This window comes from Phanerochaete carnosa, assembly GCF_000300595.1.
Source record: "Phanerochaete carnosa HHB-10118-sp unplaced genomic scaffold PHACAscaffold_4, whole genome shotgun sequence".
In the NCBI taxonomy this organism is placed as follows: Eukaryota; Fungi; Basidiomycota; class Agaricomycetes; order Polyporales; family Phanerochaetaceae; genus Phanerochaete; species Phanerochaete carnosa.
In genome coordinates, this window is record NW_006767631.1 from 2,194,098 (window position 1) to 2,211,753 (window position 17,656).

At 52.9% G+C, this 17,656-nt stretch overlaps 7 protein-coding genes across 7 annotated transcripts; 2 read left to right on the forward strand and 5 right to left on the reverse strand.

Moving 5' to 3' along the window:
* Positions 1 to 5,423: 5,423 nt before the first annotated feature.
* PHACADRAFT_254252 (uncharacterized protein) lies at positions 5,424 to 6,835 on the forward strand. The gene is made up of 5 exons (XM_007394653.1): positions 5,424 to 5,472; positions 5,532 to 5,678; positions 5,735 to 5,787; positions 5,858 to 6,427; positions 6,483 to 6,835. Exons 2-5 carry the CDS (start codon positions 5,584 to 5,586, stop codon positions 6,704 to 6,706), a joined length of 942 nt encoding a protein of 313 aa, XP_007394715.1. The 5' UTR covers positions 5,424 to 5,472; positions 5,532 to 5,583; the 3' UTR covers positions 6,707 to 6,835.
* Positions 6,836 to 6,911: 76 nt separating this feature from the next.
* On the reverse strand, positions 6,912 to 7,553 carry PHACADRAFT_254253 (uncharacterized protein). Its single transcript, XM_007394654.1, has 4 exons — positions 7,438 to 7,553; positions 7,319 to 7,375; positions 7,102 to 7,261; positions 6,912 to 7,039 (listed from the first exon to the last, which is right to left on the reverse strand). The coding sequence occupies exons 1-4, from the start codon at positions 7,492 to 7,494 to the stop codon at positions 6,990 to 6,992; spliced, it is 324 nt and encodes a 107-aa protein (XP_007394716.1). The 5' UTR covers positions 7,495 to 7,553; the 3' UTR covers positions 6,912 to 6,989.
* A 1,008-nt stretch (positions 7,554 to 8,561) lies between these two features.
* Positions 8,562 to 9,306, reverse strand: PHACADRAFT_254254 (uncharacterized protein). Its single transcript, XM_007394655.1, has 5 exons — positions 9,218 to 9,306; positions 9,090 to 9,155; positions 8,944 to 9,017; positions 8,803 to 8,888; positions 8,562 to 8,743 (listed from the first exon to the last, which is right to left on the reverse strand). The coding sequence occupies exons 1-5, from the start codon at positions 9,263 to 9,265 to the stop codon at positions 8,691 to 8,693; spliced, it is 327 nt and encodes a 108-aa protein (XP_007394717.1). The 5' UTR covers positions 9,266 to 9,306; the 3' UTR covers positions 8,562 to 8,690.
* Positions 9,307 to 9,975: 669 nt separating this feature from the next.
* PHACADRAFT_160426 (uncharacterized protein) lies at positions 9,976 to 10,233 on the reverse strand (the record flags this gene model as incomplete). The annotated part of the gene is made up of 1 exon (XM_007394656.1): positions 9,976 to 10,233. One exon carries the CDS (start codon positions 10,231 to 10,233, stop codon positions 9,976 to 9,978), a length of 258 nt encoding a protein of 85 aa, XP_007394718.1.
* A 17-nt stretch (positions 10,234 to 10,250) lies between these two features.
* On the reverse strand, positions 10,251 to 12,678 carry PHACADRAFT_160427 (uncharacterized protein; the record flags this gene model as incomplete). The annotated part of the gene is made up of 5 exons (XM_007394657.1): positions 10,251 to 10,307; positions 10,364 to 11,769; positions 11,821 to 11,945; positions 11,999 to 12,355; positions 12,410 to 12,678. 5 exons carry the CDS (start codon positions 12,676 to 12,678, stop codon positions 10,251 to 10,253), a joined length of 2,214 nt encoding a protein of 737 aa, XP_007394719.1.
* A 123-nt stretch (positions 12,679 to 12,801) lies between these two features.
* Positions 12,802 to 14,686, reverse strand: PHACADRAFT_172578 (uncharacterized protein). Its single transcript, XM_007394658.1, has 5 exons — positions 14,282 to 14,686; positions 14,164 to 14,219; positions 14,039 to 14,106; positions 13,154 to 13,987; positions 12,802 to 13,102 (listed from the first exon to the last, which is right to left on the reverse strand). The coding sequence occupies exons 1-4, from the start codon at positions 14,639 to 14,641 to the stop codon at positions 13,857 to 13,859; spliced, it is 615 nt and encodes a 204-aa protein (XP_007394720.1). The 5' UTR covers positions 14,642 to 14,686; the 3' UTR covers positions 12,802 to 13,102; positions 13,154 to 13,856.
* A 143-nt stretch (positions 14,687 to 14,829) lies between these two features.
* PHACADRAFT_254258 (uncharacterized protein) lies at positions 14,830 to 17,273 on the forward strand. Its single transcript, XM_007394659.1, has 8 exons — positions 14,830 to 14,941; positions 14,996 to 15,002; positions 15,089 to 15,121; positions 15,173 to 15,442; positions 15,496 to 15,960; positions 16,012 to 16,312; positions 16,370 to 16,583; positions 16,637 to 17,273. The coding sequence occupies exons 1-8, from the start codon at positions 14,877 to 14,879 to the stop codon at positions 17,115 to 17,117; spliced, it is 1,836 nt and encodes a 611-aa protein (XP_007394721.1). The 5' UTR covers positions 14,830 to 14,876; the 3' UTR covers positions 17,118 to 17,273.
* The last annotated feature ends 383 nt before the right edge of the window (positions 17,274 to 17,656 follow it).

Genomic DNA, 17,656 nt, shown 5'->3' on the forward strand with positions numbered 1-17,656 from the left:
CTGGACATGAACCTGTCCTTGAGCACATCACCTGAACAAGCTTGTACTTGGTCGTCCAACAGAGAGGACCAAAACAATGGAACCCTAGACCTAGTCTGGACCAACGAAGATATCAATGTCATAGACATTGAACACCGACATGATCAACAAGTTAATAGTGATCATTGCCCAGTATTTGTTCGAATCGACCTGGAAACAGTCGATAAAATTACATACACGGTTAAGAGAGGGTCAGAAAATGGCCAGAAATTCATTAAAGCTTGTCGAGGACGACTCGCAGCGATGCCCACCAACGTCGATGACTATGCCTCTGAAGAGGACATCGAGCGATGGGGAAATTGGATCCAATACGCATTCGACACAGCCTGGTCGGCTAACGTCGAGAAAGTCAAGCCTTCACACCATGCAAAGTCGTGGTGGAATGCTGAGTGTAACAAAAGGGCCAAGGAGTTACGTAATATACGTGCTTCGGTCAAATCTATTAAGAAAGACATCCGGAGGCGAAACAAGCTAATCCGGGCGAGACACATCATGATTCGTCGTCTTGGAATATCTGAGAATGATGATGAGATACTAACTAGTATCGAGAATAAAAACGATCTGGCTTCTATCCACCTTGTGGAGGAAGCCCAGAAAATAAAGAATGCGTCCAACCGCCTCCGAGCGGCGGCCAAACGAGCTAAACGTGATTTCTTCGAAGGGGTGTTAAAACACACACACCCTTCAAGGATATGGAACAATGTTGAATGGACGAAGCCACGAAAACAAGTGGCTAACGTCGCCCTCACAAATAGCCAAGGGGATATTGTCACCGACTCGAAAGGGGTCGGGAAAATATTCCAACAACAATTTACTCCGACCAATGGTCGACCTGTCGACATGACCATCGCTGATGAGATGGAGCAGCTCGATGAAAGAGCTTTCCCACCCATGAGTCGCACTGAAATGCGAGAAGCCCTCAAGGGCACTAGCAACTTTTCTGCACCGGGCCCAGACAACGTCTCGTGGTTCTGACTTAAACGAATACTTAAAGACAAATCATCCCCCGAGTATCGCAACGATGATGAGTCCGACAAGAAAGATTGCGAGCTTCCCATACTCGTATTTTACGATGCATGCGTGAAGCTAGGTATACAACCACGGGTGTTCAAGGTCTCGAAAACGGTTATCATCGCGAAGCCGAAGAGACCTGATTACACCAAGGCAAAAGCCTACCGGCCCATCGTCCTCCTAAATTGCCTAGGCAAATTGATGGAAAAAATAATATCCCGACGAATGCAATTTGAAGCACAAAAGTATGGTGCCATGCACCCGTGCCAATTCGGTGGTACAATGCAACATAGTACCACGGATGCAGGAATACAACTTGTCCACAACGTAAAACAATTGTGGAAAAAAGGAATTGACTCCTCGGCGGTCCTGCTCGACGTTGCCCAATTCTTCCCCTCGGTTAATCACAATCTCCTGACGAGAATCTTGTCCAAACAAGGATTCGCCGGAAATTTGTGTAAATATTTCATCAGCTACCTGTCAGATAGACAGACGCAATTCATGTTTAATGGGGAAACCCTTGACCCTATGGACTTCTCCTTAGGAGTCAGACAAGGCTCGAGCCTTTCTCCTATTCTTACGGGTCTATACCTAGCCCCGGCCATGCACAAAATTGCCCCCCTAAAAAAGGCGATTACCCTTACCCTAGGGGACCACCGAGTTACAGTCCGCACACAGTGGACTGACAAAAATGTACAGGCCAACGGACATGCCACTGTGCAGTTCTTCGTCGACGACGGTCTCATTCACGTCGGAGGCAAGTTGGGCAAAGGGTCGGAAGACCCAGACCACGAGCAGTTGCTATATAACAACGTCCTGATCCAGGACATATATTCCAAACTGATACATACCCTACATAGATTGGGGTTATCAGCAGAAACTGATAAACTTGAATTAATGCACTTCATACGCCGGCGTAAAGCCAAAGGGTGGACGTGGAGTGACGAACAACCACTTGGTCCCAAACTACGGATTTATGACGAAAATTCGTCCTTTGTCATTACCCCCAAACCTGTAATGAGGTATCTAGGCTTCTGGCTTGACCCCAAGCTCACGTTCAGGGACCATATTAAGGTCTACACAAACAAGGCTTGCAGCACTGTTGCCGCAATCCAAATGTTAGGCAACTCGTCTAGAGGGCTTAAACCTAGAGATAAACGGCGGATTTATATATCCAATGTGGTACCCTTGCTGTCCTATGGGGCACAACTATGGTGGAACCCCTCCTGGAAGGGTATACACTGGATCGAGAAAGAACTGTCCAAGGCCCAGAGCCGGGCAGCCCGTTGGATCACGGGGGCGTTTAAAACGACCCCCGTGGGCTTTCTCGAAATGTCTGCAGGACTAATCCCTGTCCGACAGAACATTAACAAACTCATGAAACGTGCGGCATTGCGCACGCACATGTTACACGAAAACCATCCTATAAGGGCCCACATGCCAAATTTGATGGAAAGTGGGACACTTAATATTAAGGCACCGCTCCCATACCACGGAACCAAAACTAGAGATGCCGAAACCCCCATAGTAACGGCATACAAAGTTACGGAGGGTTTCACAGAGGAATTTAACTCCATTAGCACCGAAGCACAACCGGGAAACCGCATATTAGACTTATATGCAGACCGCATCACCATGAGCCTTGAGGGCCCACCGAAGGCCCAGAAGGAAGAACTCCATGACTGGATAAGGACGTTCCTTAATCCAATCATAAAATTAGCCTCTTCCGATTACGGAAGCCGGGCAGTGTTCACTGACGGCTCACGACGTAAAACACACGAGGAAAATGAACCTGAAAAGGTCATTACTGGTGCTGCATGCTCAGTCACGTACACCCTAGAAAGGGGCGAACGAAAAACCATAGAAAAGAAAGTAGGGTGTGGCCAAGTCACACCATTCGATGCAGAAATGCAGGCCCTGTGGATGGGCATTAACACAGCGTGCAATGCGCCGGGAAAACACAAATTGTTATACCTATTTGCGGACAATAAAGGAGCGCTGCAGCGCATCTTTAACCCGCGGATTGGCCCCTCACAAAAATGCTCCTTGCTAGCTAGCGAACGCATACGACGCTGGTTGGAAGCAGACCCGGAACGAACCATACACATGTCATGGTGCCCAAGCCATGTTAATGTGCCCTTGAACGAACGAGTTGATACCCTAGCTAAAGAGGGGACTGAACTCACGCAACCCGCGATTAAATCTTATGCCTACATCAAGCAAAAGATTACTGAGAATGAAGTTCGCGTATGGCGGCAGAAAATCAAAGAGTCCCCTAAATATAGAGGACATCAATTGATAGCTGGAGATCATCACGATCATCTACGACAAATTAAACACACGTCCTCGAACTGGTTCATAGCCCACAGTGGGGGAAAGAACCGAGAGATGGGCAGACTCACAAGGTTAATGTCTGGACACGCACCGATTGGAGCGTTCCGACAACAATTTAACCTAGAAGGACCCACCACATGCTGGTATTGCCACCATGAACTGGGTCAAACAATGACAGAAACAAGGGACCACATGATATACATGTGCCCGGGATGGAGTCGTCTATACGACTTTAAAACAATGCACATAGCGGGTCACCCGTTGTATGACAAGACTAAGATAGGACATCGTCTTAAAACTGATACCGAAGTACGCGAAATGCATCGCGCGTACTGGGAGATGCAAAATGACTTGACCAAAGTCGACGAATTGACTGAATACAGCCAAGATCTTAACTACAGAAAGAAAATACTAGGCACCAAGTGGGAAGATATCTACCACTTTGTGCGAGCTAACCCCATGGCGGGTACCTTTGAATGGTCTGACCTCATTGATAAAGCATTTGATGATGCCAACAAGGGCCGTGACTATACCACTTCGGTCCACATATGGAAAGCTCTCATGCACTCGAAGAGACGCAAGGAGAAAAGAAATGATTACACTAAAGATTTGGAACAGCGCTGTAGAGCCACATACTCCAGCGCGGTTCGACATCACAACCGTCTCCTTAAACCAGGGGACATACCAATGGATCCGGGAAAGTGGCAACAATCGTACCCCAACCCAGACCAAGCCGAACGTAAATTCACACAGTGGTATGCAAAGTACGCGGTATCTCAATACCGAATACTTTTCAACCACAATGAGAGCCTCCCAGTGGTTGAGGAAGAGGCATTGGCGCGAGAGTTTGGATACAGGGGCAAGTATAAACCTGTAGGACAAGCTTTCGAAGCGTTCTCCGACGCTGAAGATCCGCCCGCAGACGAGGATGAATGGGGCAATCAGGTTGACAAAGAGCACAGATAAGTTGGGCAAATCGTCACAGGGCGGCTGGAGCATAACCGTCCGACAACCGGTGACCATACTTAATGGGGGTCACCATGATGATAATTTGTGTTTCGGTTATGTAGGGCGTGGGTGAGGGGAACCATTAGAGGTAGGTCTAACGTTTGGTGAGGTAGAGTCCATCGACCGGCTCGGTGCTCGTGCGAGGCCAGGGCCGTCTGGCGCGGTCCTGCGAATTCCTCTGCGCCCCCAGACCTTAGGTCAACCAGGTGAACCGGCACGGACCCTGTTGTGGCTGTAGCACAGGCCCTCATGTAGCAGTAGTTCTACGGGCCTTTATAAACAAGCGGAAAAAAAAAAAAAAAAAGACCCCCGACGCCATCAGAGCTTTCATCTCCCATGAGCACCGCCTCGGCCCCGTCGCCCAGAAGAACTGCAGGGACAGACTCAGGGCCGAGCTCCTCCGGTTTCATCCCGACAAGTTCGCTACTGTGTTGTGCAATGTTTTGCCCGAGGGCAGGGATAAATGCGCGGCTGCCGCGAAGCTTATCACTCAGATCATCAACGGCCTTCTAGTCTCGCAGTGAAAGCCTCTCTTGCGAGCCTCCGGTTTCGCCTTGACTTCAATGTACATCTGGCAACACCGGGTCTCTGGCCTCGCCTCAATAGTTCTCACTCCGTCTTGCCCGGCTCACCTGCGAACCATGTTGCTTCTCGTATGTATAACTGTACTCTTTGATCCGCCTTAGCACCGCTTCGCGTTGCCGGCGGCAAGTCCTCGCCCGAGAACCCTTCTGAACATTGTGAACTCTAGGCCTCGCAAGGACCGGCATGAACGCTAATCTCACTAGCACGGGTCCTAGGAATGCCGACCGCCTATACCCCGACGACAACCATCTGTCACTTATACTACTAGGACTCCCTCGCCTCGAGCTAGCGCGGAGCTCCCGTCGCTATGGACATGGTGTGAATGTTTACGTCTTGTCCACTTGTCGAGATACTCTCGTCCGTTCACAGTGATTTCATGTGTTGCGAGGTGCAACCGTTAGTGCCGCTTCAGAGCGCAGATATGCTGCACACAGTCCATCGCGTGCGTCATGACAGGTTATATACACGAGAAGTGGCCGTTCGCGACGCCCACGCGTACGTCTCTCATGCCCCGCGTATTCCGCTTGTTCACCCTTCTCCTGCTCTGAGAGCAGCATTCTTTCATTTTGCTTTCTGTTCTTTCGTGTTTGTGATCACACTGACAACATGGCTATGCCCATCCGGATTGATGACTCTGACCCTAGTGTCAACTACACTGGGTCGTGGTTCAAGGGAGGAAATCCTCCCGAGGAGTACATGGGGTGCGTGGAAGCGTATTAATACTTACGTTAGGCTGAACAGTTTGCGTCATACACAGTACAACTCATGGCGCCATAACTAACGGTTCTACAATGTCATTTACATTCAACGGCAAGCATTCCGCTCTCCTAGCTTGTACATCCCACATAGTGCTAACCTTCGCTGTACAACTCGATATCAGGAACCGCTGTCGCTCTCTATGGCACCATCGGCCCAATTAACTCGGACTCAGACAACCAGACGACAACGTCGATGTACGTCCTGGACGAAGCGAGCGCCGTCACGGTGACTGCGCCAAAGTCGCTGACAACCCAATACGGCTACGCGTTCTTTCTCTCGCCGCAGCTGGCGGATGAGCAGCACACGCTGACCGTCACCGCAACTGACGTCGTGTCCGACAACACCTTCTGGATTGACTATCTGGAGTACACGCCCAGCTCGAACACGAGCTCTAGCAGCGCCCCTCCACCGCCGCTTTCGAGCTCACCGACGTCAACCTCGACCCTGGCAGGGTCGGCGTCCACTGCGTTGCCTAGCGATGACCTTGATATGAGCTCCGGGGGCCATCAGCACCACAGCAGCCAGCACTCCACCACCATCGTCGCCGCGGTGCTCGTCCCGATAATCCTCCTCCTCATCCTGGCGCTCGCCGGCCTGTTCCTGTTCTGGCGCCGCCGCTTTGCGCGCTTGAGGTTTGCGCAGAGCACGTATGACAAGGAGGCTGGTCTATTTGACGAGCCAACGGTCGGCGGTGTGTCGCCCTTAGATGTCCTCCGCCTGCCTCCCGCTGATTCCCAAACGTCCAGGTCCTCCGGAAGCCCATATCATTAGCCCATACATCTCAGCTGATTCGTCGCCTGCGGGGGCTGGACATACGCATGCCCTGAGCGACGAGGCGCCGCCTCCGCAGGTTCCTGCTAAAGCTCATACGACAGGTCACGTACCTAAAGGCGCCCATAGCAGGACTATCGAGTCTTCCGACGCAGGAGAGCCGGGACAGGAGCCTCCTCCAGCGTACGCAGGAGTCTGACCACAGCCCATTGTGCAGTACTGGATGCTGCTCTCCGGACACGCCGACGTGCTGGTCACGGACTTCATAACCGTAAAATTTGCCTGCTCGAACGTCGTTTGTAACATAGCCCAATGTCCCCATCTTCACTGTCGTTACTCATGATGCTGACCGCGAAGGCCCAACAAACAGTATTAAGCGCGACTATCACACCCTGGCGGAAAGATCGATCACAGCGTGCATTTCAGGTTGTCTTACGCCCTATGATGTACAGGTGATGTTACATTATCCCGTTCGAAGATGTTTAGAAGTTATTGCCTTGGTCGTCATAGGCCTGCTCAGCCTGCCGGGTGGCTGTCATGGGGAGCACCGTCAATATTCATTTGGCGAACACCCAGAAAACTGCGTGAACTAACCTTCACGCTTGGCCTTCTCCCTGTCGATGAAGTCAAGGCCTTTGGACTCTACCTCCTTGTCGACGAAGCCACCCGCAAACGCGGCAAGAAGCTCCTTCGTTTCAGCGTGGCTATCGGGTGCGCCGTTCTGCGCGACGTGGTTCTCGTAAGCCCTGGCAGCCTGGAGGTAACCAAGTAAGTACTCTCTAGCAGGGGATGGGGGTGAGCTGGGGCTGACCTCGTACGAAGCGGCGGCAGCGATCAGCTCGTGCGTGATCGAGGATTTGTGGGGGGCCTGGCAACATCGGTATCAGCGATCGCGACGCGTCGGACATGCAAGCGACATCGACGACGCACGTTGTTGTAGTCGGTGTAGGCCTGGCCCTGGTCAGAGTCGCTGCTGAACCAACCCATGTTGAACGAGCAGTAGTGAGTGTAAACGGGGCGGGTGCTTGGTTGTCCTGAGAGAGAAGAAAGTGCAGAACGGGAGGCCGATGATCCAGCAGCAGGCTTTTATAACCTGACGCAGCGCTGACGACATCACCTGGCGTCTGCAAATGGTTGGTCTCAAGGCACAATATGCAAATTGGCCCTCGTTATCCAGATGGTGCTGGTCTGCTTAATCTATTCTTGGCTCCAATGATCCACCGTAATTGTTCCGGCCAGTAGGCTCGAGCGAGGAGACCGAAGGAGGCTAGCGGGATGTCTTGCTTATCGCTCTTTCCGTTGTGTTCTTCGCAGACATGAAATCTTGAAGGAGAAATTCTCCAATCAATGCCGGTTTGCAATCTACACTCGCACCATAGTCTGGAATCTGAAGAACAGTGGAAAGGCATCATCCGTGTGCGCAGCTCCATTGGTCCCGCACGGCCGCAAGGCTCATCTGGGAAGATCGATGAGCTGAAGAGTACCGATCTGTGCTTTGCATCCAGCACGGGCTTCCCAGGTGCCGTGGACCGCAGTTTGGAGGGTTTGCATGGCAACAACTGCCGCAGTCGACCGTAATCAATGCATCTCCAAAGAAGCTCGCACGAATTTGTACCGCGCAGACTTCGTTGTTCCTATCAATATTGCGCCCCATTTGAGAGATATTACGTGACGTCAGGCCCGCAGCCGCGATATCAATGTCGAGTTGCCCACGCGCAATGCCGCAAGATGGCGAGATCAATGAGGTTCTATCAGACTTATTTGACGCATTCTTCTGAATATTCAAGGCTGTTTGCGCGTACTAGAAGTCTCGTAAAGCGCCACACCCTTCGCAGGAAACTCGCTTGTGGCGCGCCACGAGGCCGCAGCCCATCGCGATGGTAGCTTCGAGCACGCCTGTTCAATAAACAGGATGAATACACTACCACACACAACTTACCGGCCCACCAGAACACAGGACGCTATGGCAGTGCATCTTGATCGCCGTAGCGGAGGGCCTTAGGATGCCCCACGACGCAGTGCTCAAACAGTCGCCCACACACACAACCTTGTTTACCAATGCAAAGTAACTCGCGCTTACAGATGTACATTCCTTTCGTATTCTGTTTGTGTCTGCGACAAAAGTGTGCCCGATATATGATGACGATCAGGGTCCAGACCGAGGGAGAAGAAGTTGCGTTACTCTAGTAGTTGCTAACGAATTGCTCATTGTACACGGTCTCGACTTGTTCTTGAGCTGTAACAAAGATACGCCGTCGGCGGGTGTTGCGTATAACGGGTAAAGAGAGAACGCACCCTGGTCCTTGGCCCTCTGCTTGTCAATGTAGTCGAGGCCTCTGGTCTCGACCTCGCGATCGACGAAAGCACCAGCGAAGCCGGCCCTACAATATCATGTCAACAACTCAGACGCGCAATACTAGAGTCCATGAGACGAACAGGAGCTCCTTAGCAGTGGAGTGGTCGTCGGGGCGGCCGTTCTCAGCGCAGTGGTTCTCGTAGGCCTTGGCAGCCTGGAGACGACGCGACATGACGGATCAGCAATCGCGTAAACAGAGAGCTGGGCCATGAACGGGACGGCTCACCTCGAAGGCGGCGGCGCCGGCGATGAGCTCGTGGCTCCAAGAAGCCTCGTGGGGCTTCTCAGTGACCTGCTCGTCGGGACAGATCGTCAGCACACCGTTGACGACGCGTGGACGGGCAGCGCACTCACAGTCTGGTAGGAGACGGCCTGCTCAGAATCCTCAGAGAACCAAGACATGATGAGAGCGATGTGCAAGAAGAGAAAGATGAGTGTGGTTGTGGTTGCTGGGGCTGCATTGCACGTCTACACCTCAAGTCATATATACTGCAACTAGCCGGTCCCGGTCAGACCCTCTGTCGCGAAGCATTGTCATGAAATTGGAAATGCACAATCTTCTTTGTAGAGCGAAAAACGGAGCACATGGACCATCGTACTGCCTCAGACATAATGACCCGACGATGAAGGGTTGATCATGAGACCGATATGTTGATAACGAACCTACTGTTCTGGCCGTTGCCATCCGACTGTTCACGAGGTGGCAGTTCGGAAAACATAGGTATCCGGAATGCTATGCTACACAGGAAATCAGCCGAACGATAGAGGGGGCACGGTCGAGGTTGGCCGCGTATTCGTGGCCGATTCTCAAGTGGCTGATTTTCAAGTGTCCGTCTCAGACTTCCCCCGCCCAGACAGAGCTGCTTCGCTGCGACGGCAATCACCTCATGTCAAACCCAGCTAATTTAGCACCTGTGAAGCCCGCAGACGTGGACGAACTCATCCGACGGAGATGCAGGTACATGTGGTTCCTTGTGAAACCAATACGTGGGACCTATCACTACCTGTGATTATCGATTATCGCTTGTTGAGCTAAAACTTCTGTTGGCCTTTGTGAGAGACACAGGCGATCGGCACTTGGGGTCCAGCCAGCTTGGCGTACGAACACTTGCTTATGCGACGCGGGCCGAAAGAGAAGCGCAGGGTGGCTCATACTTAGAGGGATTGGTCTGTGTAAGGGCAGTACTCGAGGTACGACTGAGCGGTGATCCAATTGCAGCAGAGAAAGTGCGAGATGCAACGATAACAAGGGCGACAACGTGACACAAAACTAGTGTTGCAAGTATGGACGAAATATATAGGACGAGATATGTTAGTCTGTCCGATGGGTGAGTGCGGACGGAGACGGGAGCTGCGGAGAGAATGCACATACAAGAGTAGTGTAAAGCTACGTTGCTGAACCAGTATACTCCTGATAAAGTTTGTCCACAAAACCCTGGTCCGCCTGGGAAAAACACGGTCAGTACGTCGGAGTAGAGCCGAAGAAAGACTACCGCTTACATAGATCAGGGACATGAGTTCCTGCATGAACGCCTTGCGTGACAAATTCCGCGCCGGGGCCCTTGGATGGGTTGCCAAAGTATTAAGAATGGCCTCGCGAGTGGTATCTGCAGTACTCTTCTCGCCATTTCCGTTAAGAGTGGAGCCATCATAGGCAAGATGCGCCCCGTTCTCATTGAGCTGTGGAGTCGACTGGCCCGCAGCAGACTGCAACAGCGCAGTTACGGACAGCGACGCCCCGTTCATAGAGGTAACACCGTCAACAGTGACCTGCCCCTTCGTCGGGTCATCCCACCCGTTCTCGATCGCTTCACGCTCCTTCTGCCTGTCTGCCACACGCTCTTTGCGACTCTTCTTCTTCTTTTCGCCATTCTTAGCTTGCTTTTGCTTCTCTTTGAAGAGCGACGGGTCGCTCAGTGCGCGAGTGTCCGAGAAGTCGAGCTCGACGACGTCAACATCGGACACTTCGTTGTCATTCAGGGGGGCACGAGGATATGGCCAGAGCTCAGAATCTGCGGAGAAGGGGACGAGCGAACGAGCGCGTTGGGCCGGGTCCGTAGCAGTGGGATGAGGATTCGTCGCGGGAGCATCGACGGGCTTAATAGGAGTAGCAGAGCCAGCTCCGGCTGCGGTGAGTAAGGAGGACAGGGAGAGTTGTGTGCTCGGCGTCGGGGACGTTGAACCAATGCCTCTTGCAGGAGCGCGAGGGGTAACATCACCTTGACTTCCTGACGTCATGCCGTTCTGGGGTACAACGAGGTGCGATGTGCCTCTCGTAAGGATAGCAGGATCCTGCGGGGCCTCCAGGGCGGTGTTCGGTACTGAAAGGTCGCCCTCGGAATTCTCGCTTGACTCGTTATCGCCATCGTACCGAATGTTTGTCGATCGGTGCGAGCTGCCTGAACTAAGGGCAGTGGAAGACGCGCGGGAGCCGGCCAAGTTATGTCCAAGACCTAACAGAGAAGAGATGACATTCTGCGTAAGGATCTGGGGAAGAGCAGACGACTGAGGCTTCGGCGAGACGATTTGAATATCTTCCGGCTGGGACGGAAGCCGAGCTGGCTGAGGTGCCTGACTTTGAATGTGAGGAGCGGGTGGTCCATTAGTTGGCTGAGAGACAGACGCGAAGATTGAGTCAAGGAGGGCCAGCCCGCGGGTCGAAGTGGTCTGTGAGACAGTGGCCGCAGTAGGTGAGGGGGTAATTGCGGGGCTTTCGCCTGTAGCTGGATAATTGGTACCATGTCCTTGCAAAGCCGCAAAAAGGCTTTGCACTGACATGTTAGAGGTCGTCGAAGAGGTTAGAGCAGCTGCAGCCGTCGGTGAGGGTTGTAACTTGGCGAACAGCATGTCAACCTCCGATGGACCGCTGGCCGGGCCATTTCCAACAGTTGGTGCGCGAGGGAGGTCTACGCTGAAGATCAGCTTCACAGTCTAACTAAAAGATGTCGATGACCTACCCAGACTATGGCCATTCTTGTGAAGAGTCTCTGTCAGGCCATTAGGAGGGGGAGGGGGCGGACGCCCTGGGCCATATCGGAATTGTTCAGGATAGGGAAGACCTTGCTTCACGTAGGAATGCAGTCTGTGCGGGAGTATAAGAAATGGACTCCAACTCCAGAAATCGGGCTGATCTACCGTGTCATGACGTCCTTGAGCGATTCAATTCGGCCGTCCTGAGGGAACTGCCAGATGCCTAGTGTGACGGAAGTCCCTTTCCTACACTTCTCGGACTGGCCTGGCTGGAGGGCTTGCTCCGGCTCGTCTGGCAGTGATTGGTCTTTGGCAAACTCCTGGTCAAACATGGGACGGAACTGCAGGGGCAAAGGGAAGGGAAGGTCCATGGCAATCCGCTTCTTGGTAAAATCGGAGTAGTATCGATACATGAGGTAGTTGCCTAGGATCTCAATGTCATCCTCAGGGTAGATTCGTCTGCTGTAGTCGCCGGTACCCAGGCGGTTCAAAATGTAGAAACCGTGGACTGGTGTATCCGAGCTGGGGTACAAGCGTTAACAGCTGGCGCTGCAAGCTCGCGGGCATGGAACATACTGTTCGACGATGAAAATGCTGCCCTCGTATCCTTCTCGCTCCCATTTCATGGTCATGCCGTTAAACTTGTACAAACATACATGGCTGAACTGGTCGAGGATAGAGACTATCGTTGGGTCGCGGCGTTTGATAGTCCTGAGGTTGTTCTGATAGATGGAGTCGAATGCGAGCGCAAATTGTTTCTTGAGCTGTGGGGAGGCGGTGGGTGCTCTTGCAATAATGTTGCTAGCAGATACATTTGATGTTGAGCGAGGTCGTCTAGGAGCCATTATATATACACAGAGAGCATGCACAGAAACCGAGGGCGGAGAGAACGAAAGCAGGTCAACCCACGAGAGCGTCTGCCGTCAACGCCGAGTCTGTTACACGGCACGTGCACACGGCGCTTCCTCCTTTCTCTCAACCTCCTCGACATCGCCTGCATTCGCGCACAGAGGCGAGTCAGGCCAAACCATGTACCTGCATCGGCACATATGGAGCAACAGTGCGACTGCAGAGGCTCTCCGCATCGTCCGGAACGTCATCTACTCGAACCCGAAGCCGCTCACGGCCCATGAGGTCTACAAGCTCGCGTTGCAAGAACCCTCGAAGGTCGCTGGCAAGAACCCGGTCAGATATGAACGCTATACCGGAGAGCACATAGAGCACAACGGTCCTCTTCCGCCACACGTCGAACACCCCGTCCGGTCTATGAGGTGTGCACTCTCCCGTGCCTCCTTGCAGTGTTTGCATTAAAGCGCGTACAGCTACCTAAAGAAATCCATCCTTCCAGCACTTGCCACCAAAAAGGAGATTGAAAAGGTTCATGCCGTCTCGACTCTCACACAAGAAGAGATTGAGGAGCGTCTCAAACACATGTCCAAGGCACAGCGGAGGACCGCAAATCTCCACACCTCGAAGGACATATGGGTATGGCGTTCGAAGACACCACAGCCTATACCAAAACCCAAAGCTGCTGTAGAAGTCTTCGGGAAGGAGGTCGGCGTGGGCGAAGACTGGGGCCATCTGAACAGGCGCAGGAGGAGAGCGAGGGAGGAAAGCGTGGCCAGGGATGTGCGATGGCTTCGGGAGCTCGAGAAGGTCAAGCAGGAGCCTCTTGCAGAGGCTTCATGATCTTGTGCGACTTTTCTGAGGTTGATACACTCGACTCTCTTCGACTATTGCACACCGGTGTGACATCTTGGACGCGACTACGCATGTCACCGAAGTAAGTCAAAGCTCCCTCGAAGTGAGAAGAGGACTGCGTGCCGGAAGGGAGTAGGCATCCATCGCTCTACGTGTAAATACTATCCTATATTACCCGTATAGACCTAGAGTGTCGGCCGTCTCCAGGTGTCCAAGTTCACTATACATGCACGTCTTCGGCGGATCGTAACATTTGCAGATAACCTTCGGACTGAGCGTGTAGCTGCTCGCTGTACTATGTTACGCTCCAGCAGAGTATAGTCTAAGCAGATATAACAGCCTCAAGCGGTGGAGACGCTTCAGGCTGTAACACGAGATTGCCGAGACGTGGTGGTGCTCTGCGGTCAATGAACTCCATGCTAGTCGGCAGCTTGTCGCTCGCGCGGCGCATGGCTGCGCTCGATGTTGAACGACACGTTCGGCAGAGACATTGGTGAGGCGTACCTTCGCGAGCCAGTTCCTCACGGACAGGAGTACCGCCAATCTCGAACAGAACACGTCCTGGCGCGACACTACGCGATTCGAGCAAGGGTCAATGCCCGTCAAAGCACATAGTACGAGCCACACACCGAGTTGCCCAAAATTCGAACGATCCCTTACCCTTACCCATACGGGTCTCATTACCCTAGAAATGACATGTTAACACACGAAGAAAGACGCTTAAAGACATGAGAAGGCGGTACGGGCCTTTATGCAGACTGGGATATCCGGGAACACCCTCATAAACACCTTTGCACCCTTAATGGGCTTGATCTTCTTCCTAATGGCGTCCTCGGCCGCCAGTAACTGCTTTTGCGTGATACGAGCGCCGTTCCCTTTTATCCTAATACCCCACTGCCCGAACGCAAGAGTGGTGCCCTTCATGGACCCGCCGATGGGCACTGGGATCACGCCCTTATGACGCTTCAGCCAGTCCACCTTCCGCGGCATGAGTTGTGATCGAAACCGTGCAAAGTTGAGGCCAAGGTGCGGGCTATTGAGGCTGAGGAGTGATGTCGATGGTCTGCATGCTGAGAACAGCGACCGCGAGGAGGACAGGAAATTCATGGCTGTCCGAGAGCGAAGTCGGAACGGAAGGAGTGCAATACGCCGAGGACCAAGAAGCAAGAGTTATCTCGATAAGTGTACTGGCTTACCTTGTTTCAAACTCCCAGAGACGGTATAAGGGACATTTGTTACTTCTCTTAGTTCAAACCTTACTAGGGCGGCATTGCAAGCTGCTTGTCCGAGACCACCACGACCACTCTCATAGCTTCGCTCAGTGTGTTCAACTTTGGTTATCATGAGTGACAGAAAGCGGGCGTTTGAGGGGAATGGCGACTCGGGGGTCGCCAAGAAGGCTAGAAGGTCCGTATTACATTGCTGAGTGCAGTTAGTAGCTAATGGTGCTTGTCTCAACAGCGATGCTGTAAGTGCTATTCTCTCTCTTCCGTAAGGTGAATTCGCCTCTTACAATGCTTGTTACATGTTCTATAACCTGCTTATGCCCTTCAGAACGCATCTCATGCTCGGTCCCCAGCCCCTTCAGTAAGTATCGCGCTGCACACCCACGCCTTTCGCTAATGTGACTCCTCACAGGCCACAGCGGACCTCATTGCCCAGAAGAGGGCTGAGATTACTGCAAAGATAGCAGCAATGAAGAAAGGCGCGCCATCGACATCAGCTTCAACGTCCGCAGTCGCAACCCCGAGCCCCGTGTCAACACCACCTGTCCCCGCTACTCCACATTCGGCATCTCCTGCACCTGCAGGTACACCTACTGATGACTTGGCGCGACGTGTTGCGGAAGCGAAGAGGCGTGTTGCAGACGCGCAGAACAAGCTTGCGGTGAAAGACAATCCTTACATGGTGTGTGACGATATGTTGTTAGCTGATCTGTAGACTTATGAACTACTATTCAGAGCCTACCGCAAGCCAGCAAGAACAAGAAGCAGCCATCTGCGGAGTCTACCCAGCAGGGTGCTGGTTTGAAAATGGCAGCTCACCCTCTGCTACTGGACAACACGCCTACCGCCCCGCAGTCAAAGAAGGATCGCTATAAGCCTATGCAGCCGAAGTTCGCGTCTATCAAGGCTAACGCTAGGAATGCGCCGACACCCCCTCCTGCTCCTACACCTACTGTGCCCATTGAGACTGCGTCGAATCCTTACGCGTCCGGCGCGGCGACACCTGACAGCGGCTTTGAGGGCGCGCCAAAGGAGCGTTCTGGCCGCCAGTTCCGCTTCAACCCCAAGGGCAAGTATGTGCAGATCGGTAATCAGGTCCGGCAAGAGGCACAGCTGGAACAACTCAAGCAGAGGATTGCGGAGAGCGCGAAGAAGGCCGGATTGGACACAGAGTTTGAAACACTTGAGAAGAACATCCGCGTACGTCTCAGTCACAGTACAAAGTAGGTGATGCCTGACAATGTCCAATAGCGAGAACCGCCTCCAGACGCGGAATGGTGGGATGCCGCGCTGCTTCTGAATAAGACGTACGACGACTTGGCTCTTGGTACGAGGGGCATGAACATCCGCAATCAAGGGTCGCCTATCACGATCTACATCCAGCACCCAATTCCTATCCCTGCACCTGGTGATAAGAACAAGGTTGCCCTCAAGCCAATGAAGCTCACCAAGAAGGAGCAGAAAAAGCTGCGGAAGCAGCGCCGTCAAGCTGAGTTGCAAGACAAGCGAGACCGAATACGTATGGGCCTCATTCCCCCCGATCCGCCGAAGGGTAAGTACACTAACAATCTTGCTATATGAACATGCAACTAACGAGAATGCTACGTAGTCCGCTTGGCAAATCTCATGAAAGTCTTGACATCGGATGCTGTGCAAGACCCTACTCGCGTTGAAGCTCGAGTGAGACGTGAGGTCGCGATGCGCAAGCATCAGCACGAGAAAATGAACACTGAGCGCAAGCTAACCGACGAACAAAGACGGGAGAAGATCGAGACGAAGAAGATCGAGGAAGAGAAGAGGGGCCTCTTTGGAGCCGTCTTTAAGTGCGTATCCGCACGATCTTTGCAATATATACATGCTGATAGCCATCCTTCAGGGTGAAGGCACTCTCCGACCCCGCGCACCGCTTCAAGGTCAGGAAGAACGCCGAGCAGATGAACCTCACAGGAGCGTGCATCTTCCACCCGCAGTTCTCGATGGTCTACATCGAAGGCGCACACAAGTTCATCCGGCAGTACAAGCGGCTTATGCTGCACCGTATTGCGTGGACAGAGCCTGCGCGCGAGCGCGGCAACGAGGAAGTCGAGCTCGACGAAGGTGATGAGGGCGAGGACGGCAGCGCGGCCGACAAAGGCAAGGCGCGCGCAGTTACCCCTGCCGAAGGAGAGGCCGTGTCTCTTGAGGACAACAAATGCTGGCTTATCTGGGAAGGCCAGCTCCGCGACCGGTCCTTCAGCAACTTCAAACCGAAGAGCTGTCCCACCGACACTGCCGCGAAGGAAGTGCTCGGGCAGAAGCTTGCTGGCTACTGGGACCAGGCGAAGAACTGGAAGCCGGAGGAGGAAGAGTTGTTCTGAGATTTGCCCATATGATCTAGTTCTGAGCTGTAACGTCGCGAGTCAATCTCGTAGGCATCCAAACCCGCTAGAGCGTAGTATTCCACTGCTCGAAGCTGTCTCTCTGGAGTCTTCGCTGATATGGCGCCGTATTCTCTATCGTTCATATACTGTTCCAAGAAAGAGAAATGTGATATTGGGCATCTTGTCAAGCAAGAAAGCTGCGCCTTCAGCGATTCTGTGTTTTTCTCTCACCCAGTGCGGCCGGACGCCACAAAGCCGTCGGGTGTGTAGTCTGCATTTGGCAGGTGGACTGGAACAACTTCACCTCTCAACATGCATCTAGATGAACACTCGAAAGCTGAACGGACGAATGACTTGGCGCAGGCGGATCCGGCTTCAGTTTCAGGTCGAACGACGATGGCCCAACGAGAGAGCTGCTTGAGGCCCTCACACTCGAAGAGCCTGTGTGGGCAGGGCCAATAATACGCTCCATTGTGTGCGTTGCAGGCTACCTCAAAAATAACCATGCGGCCAGCGTCGGCATGACATTCCAAAGC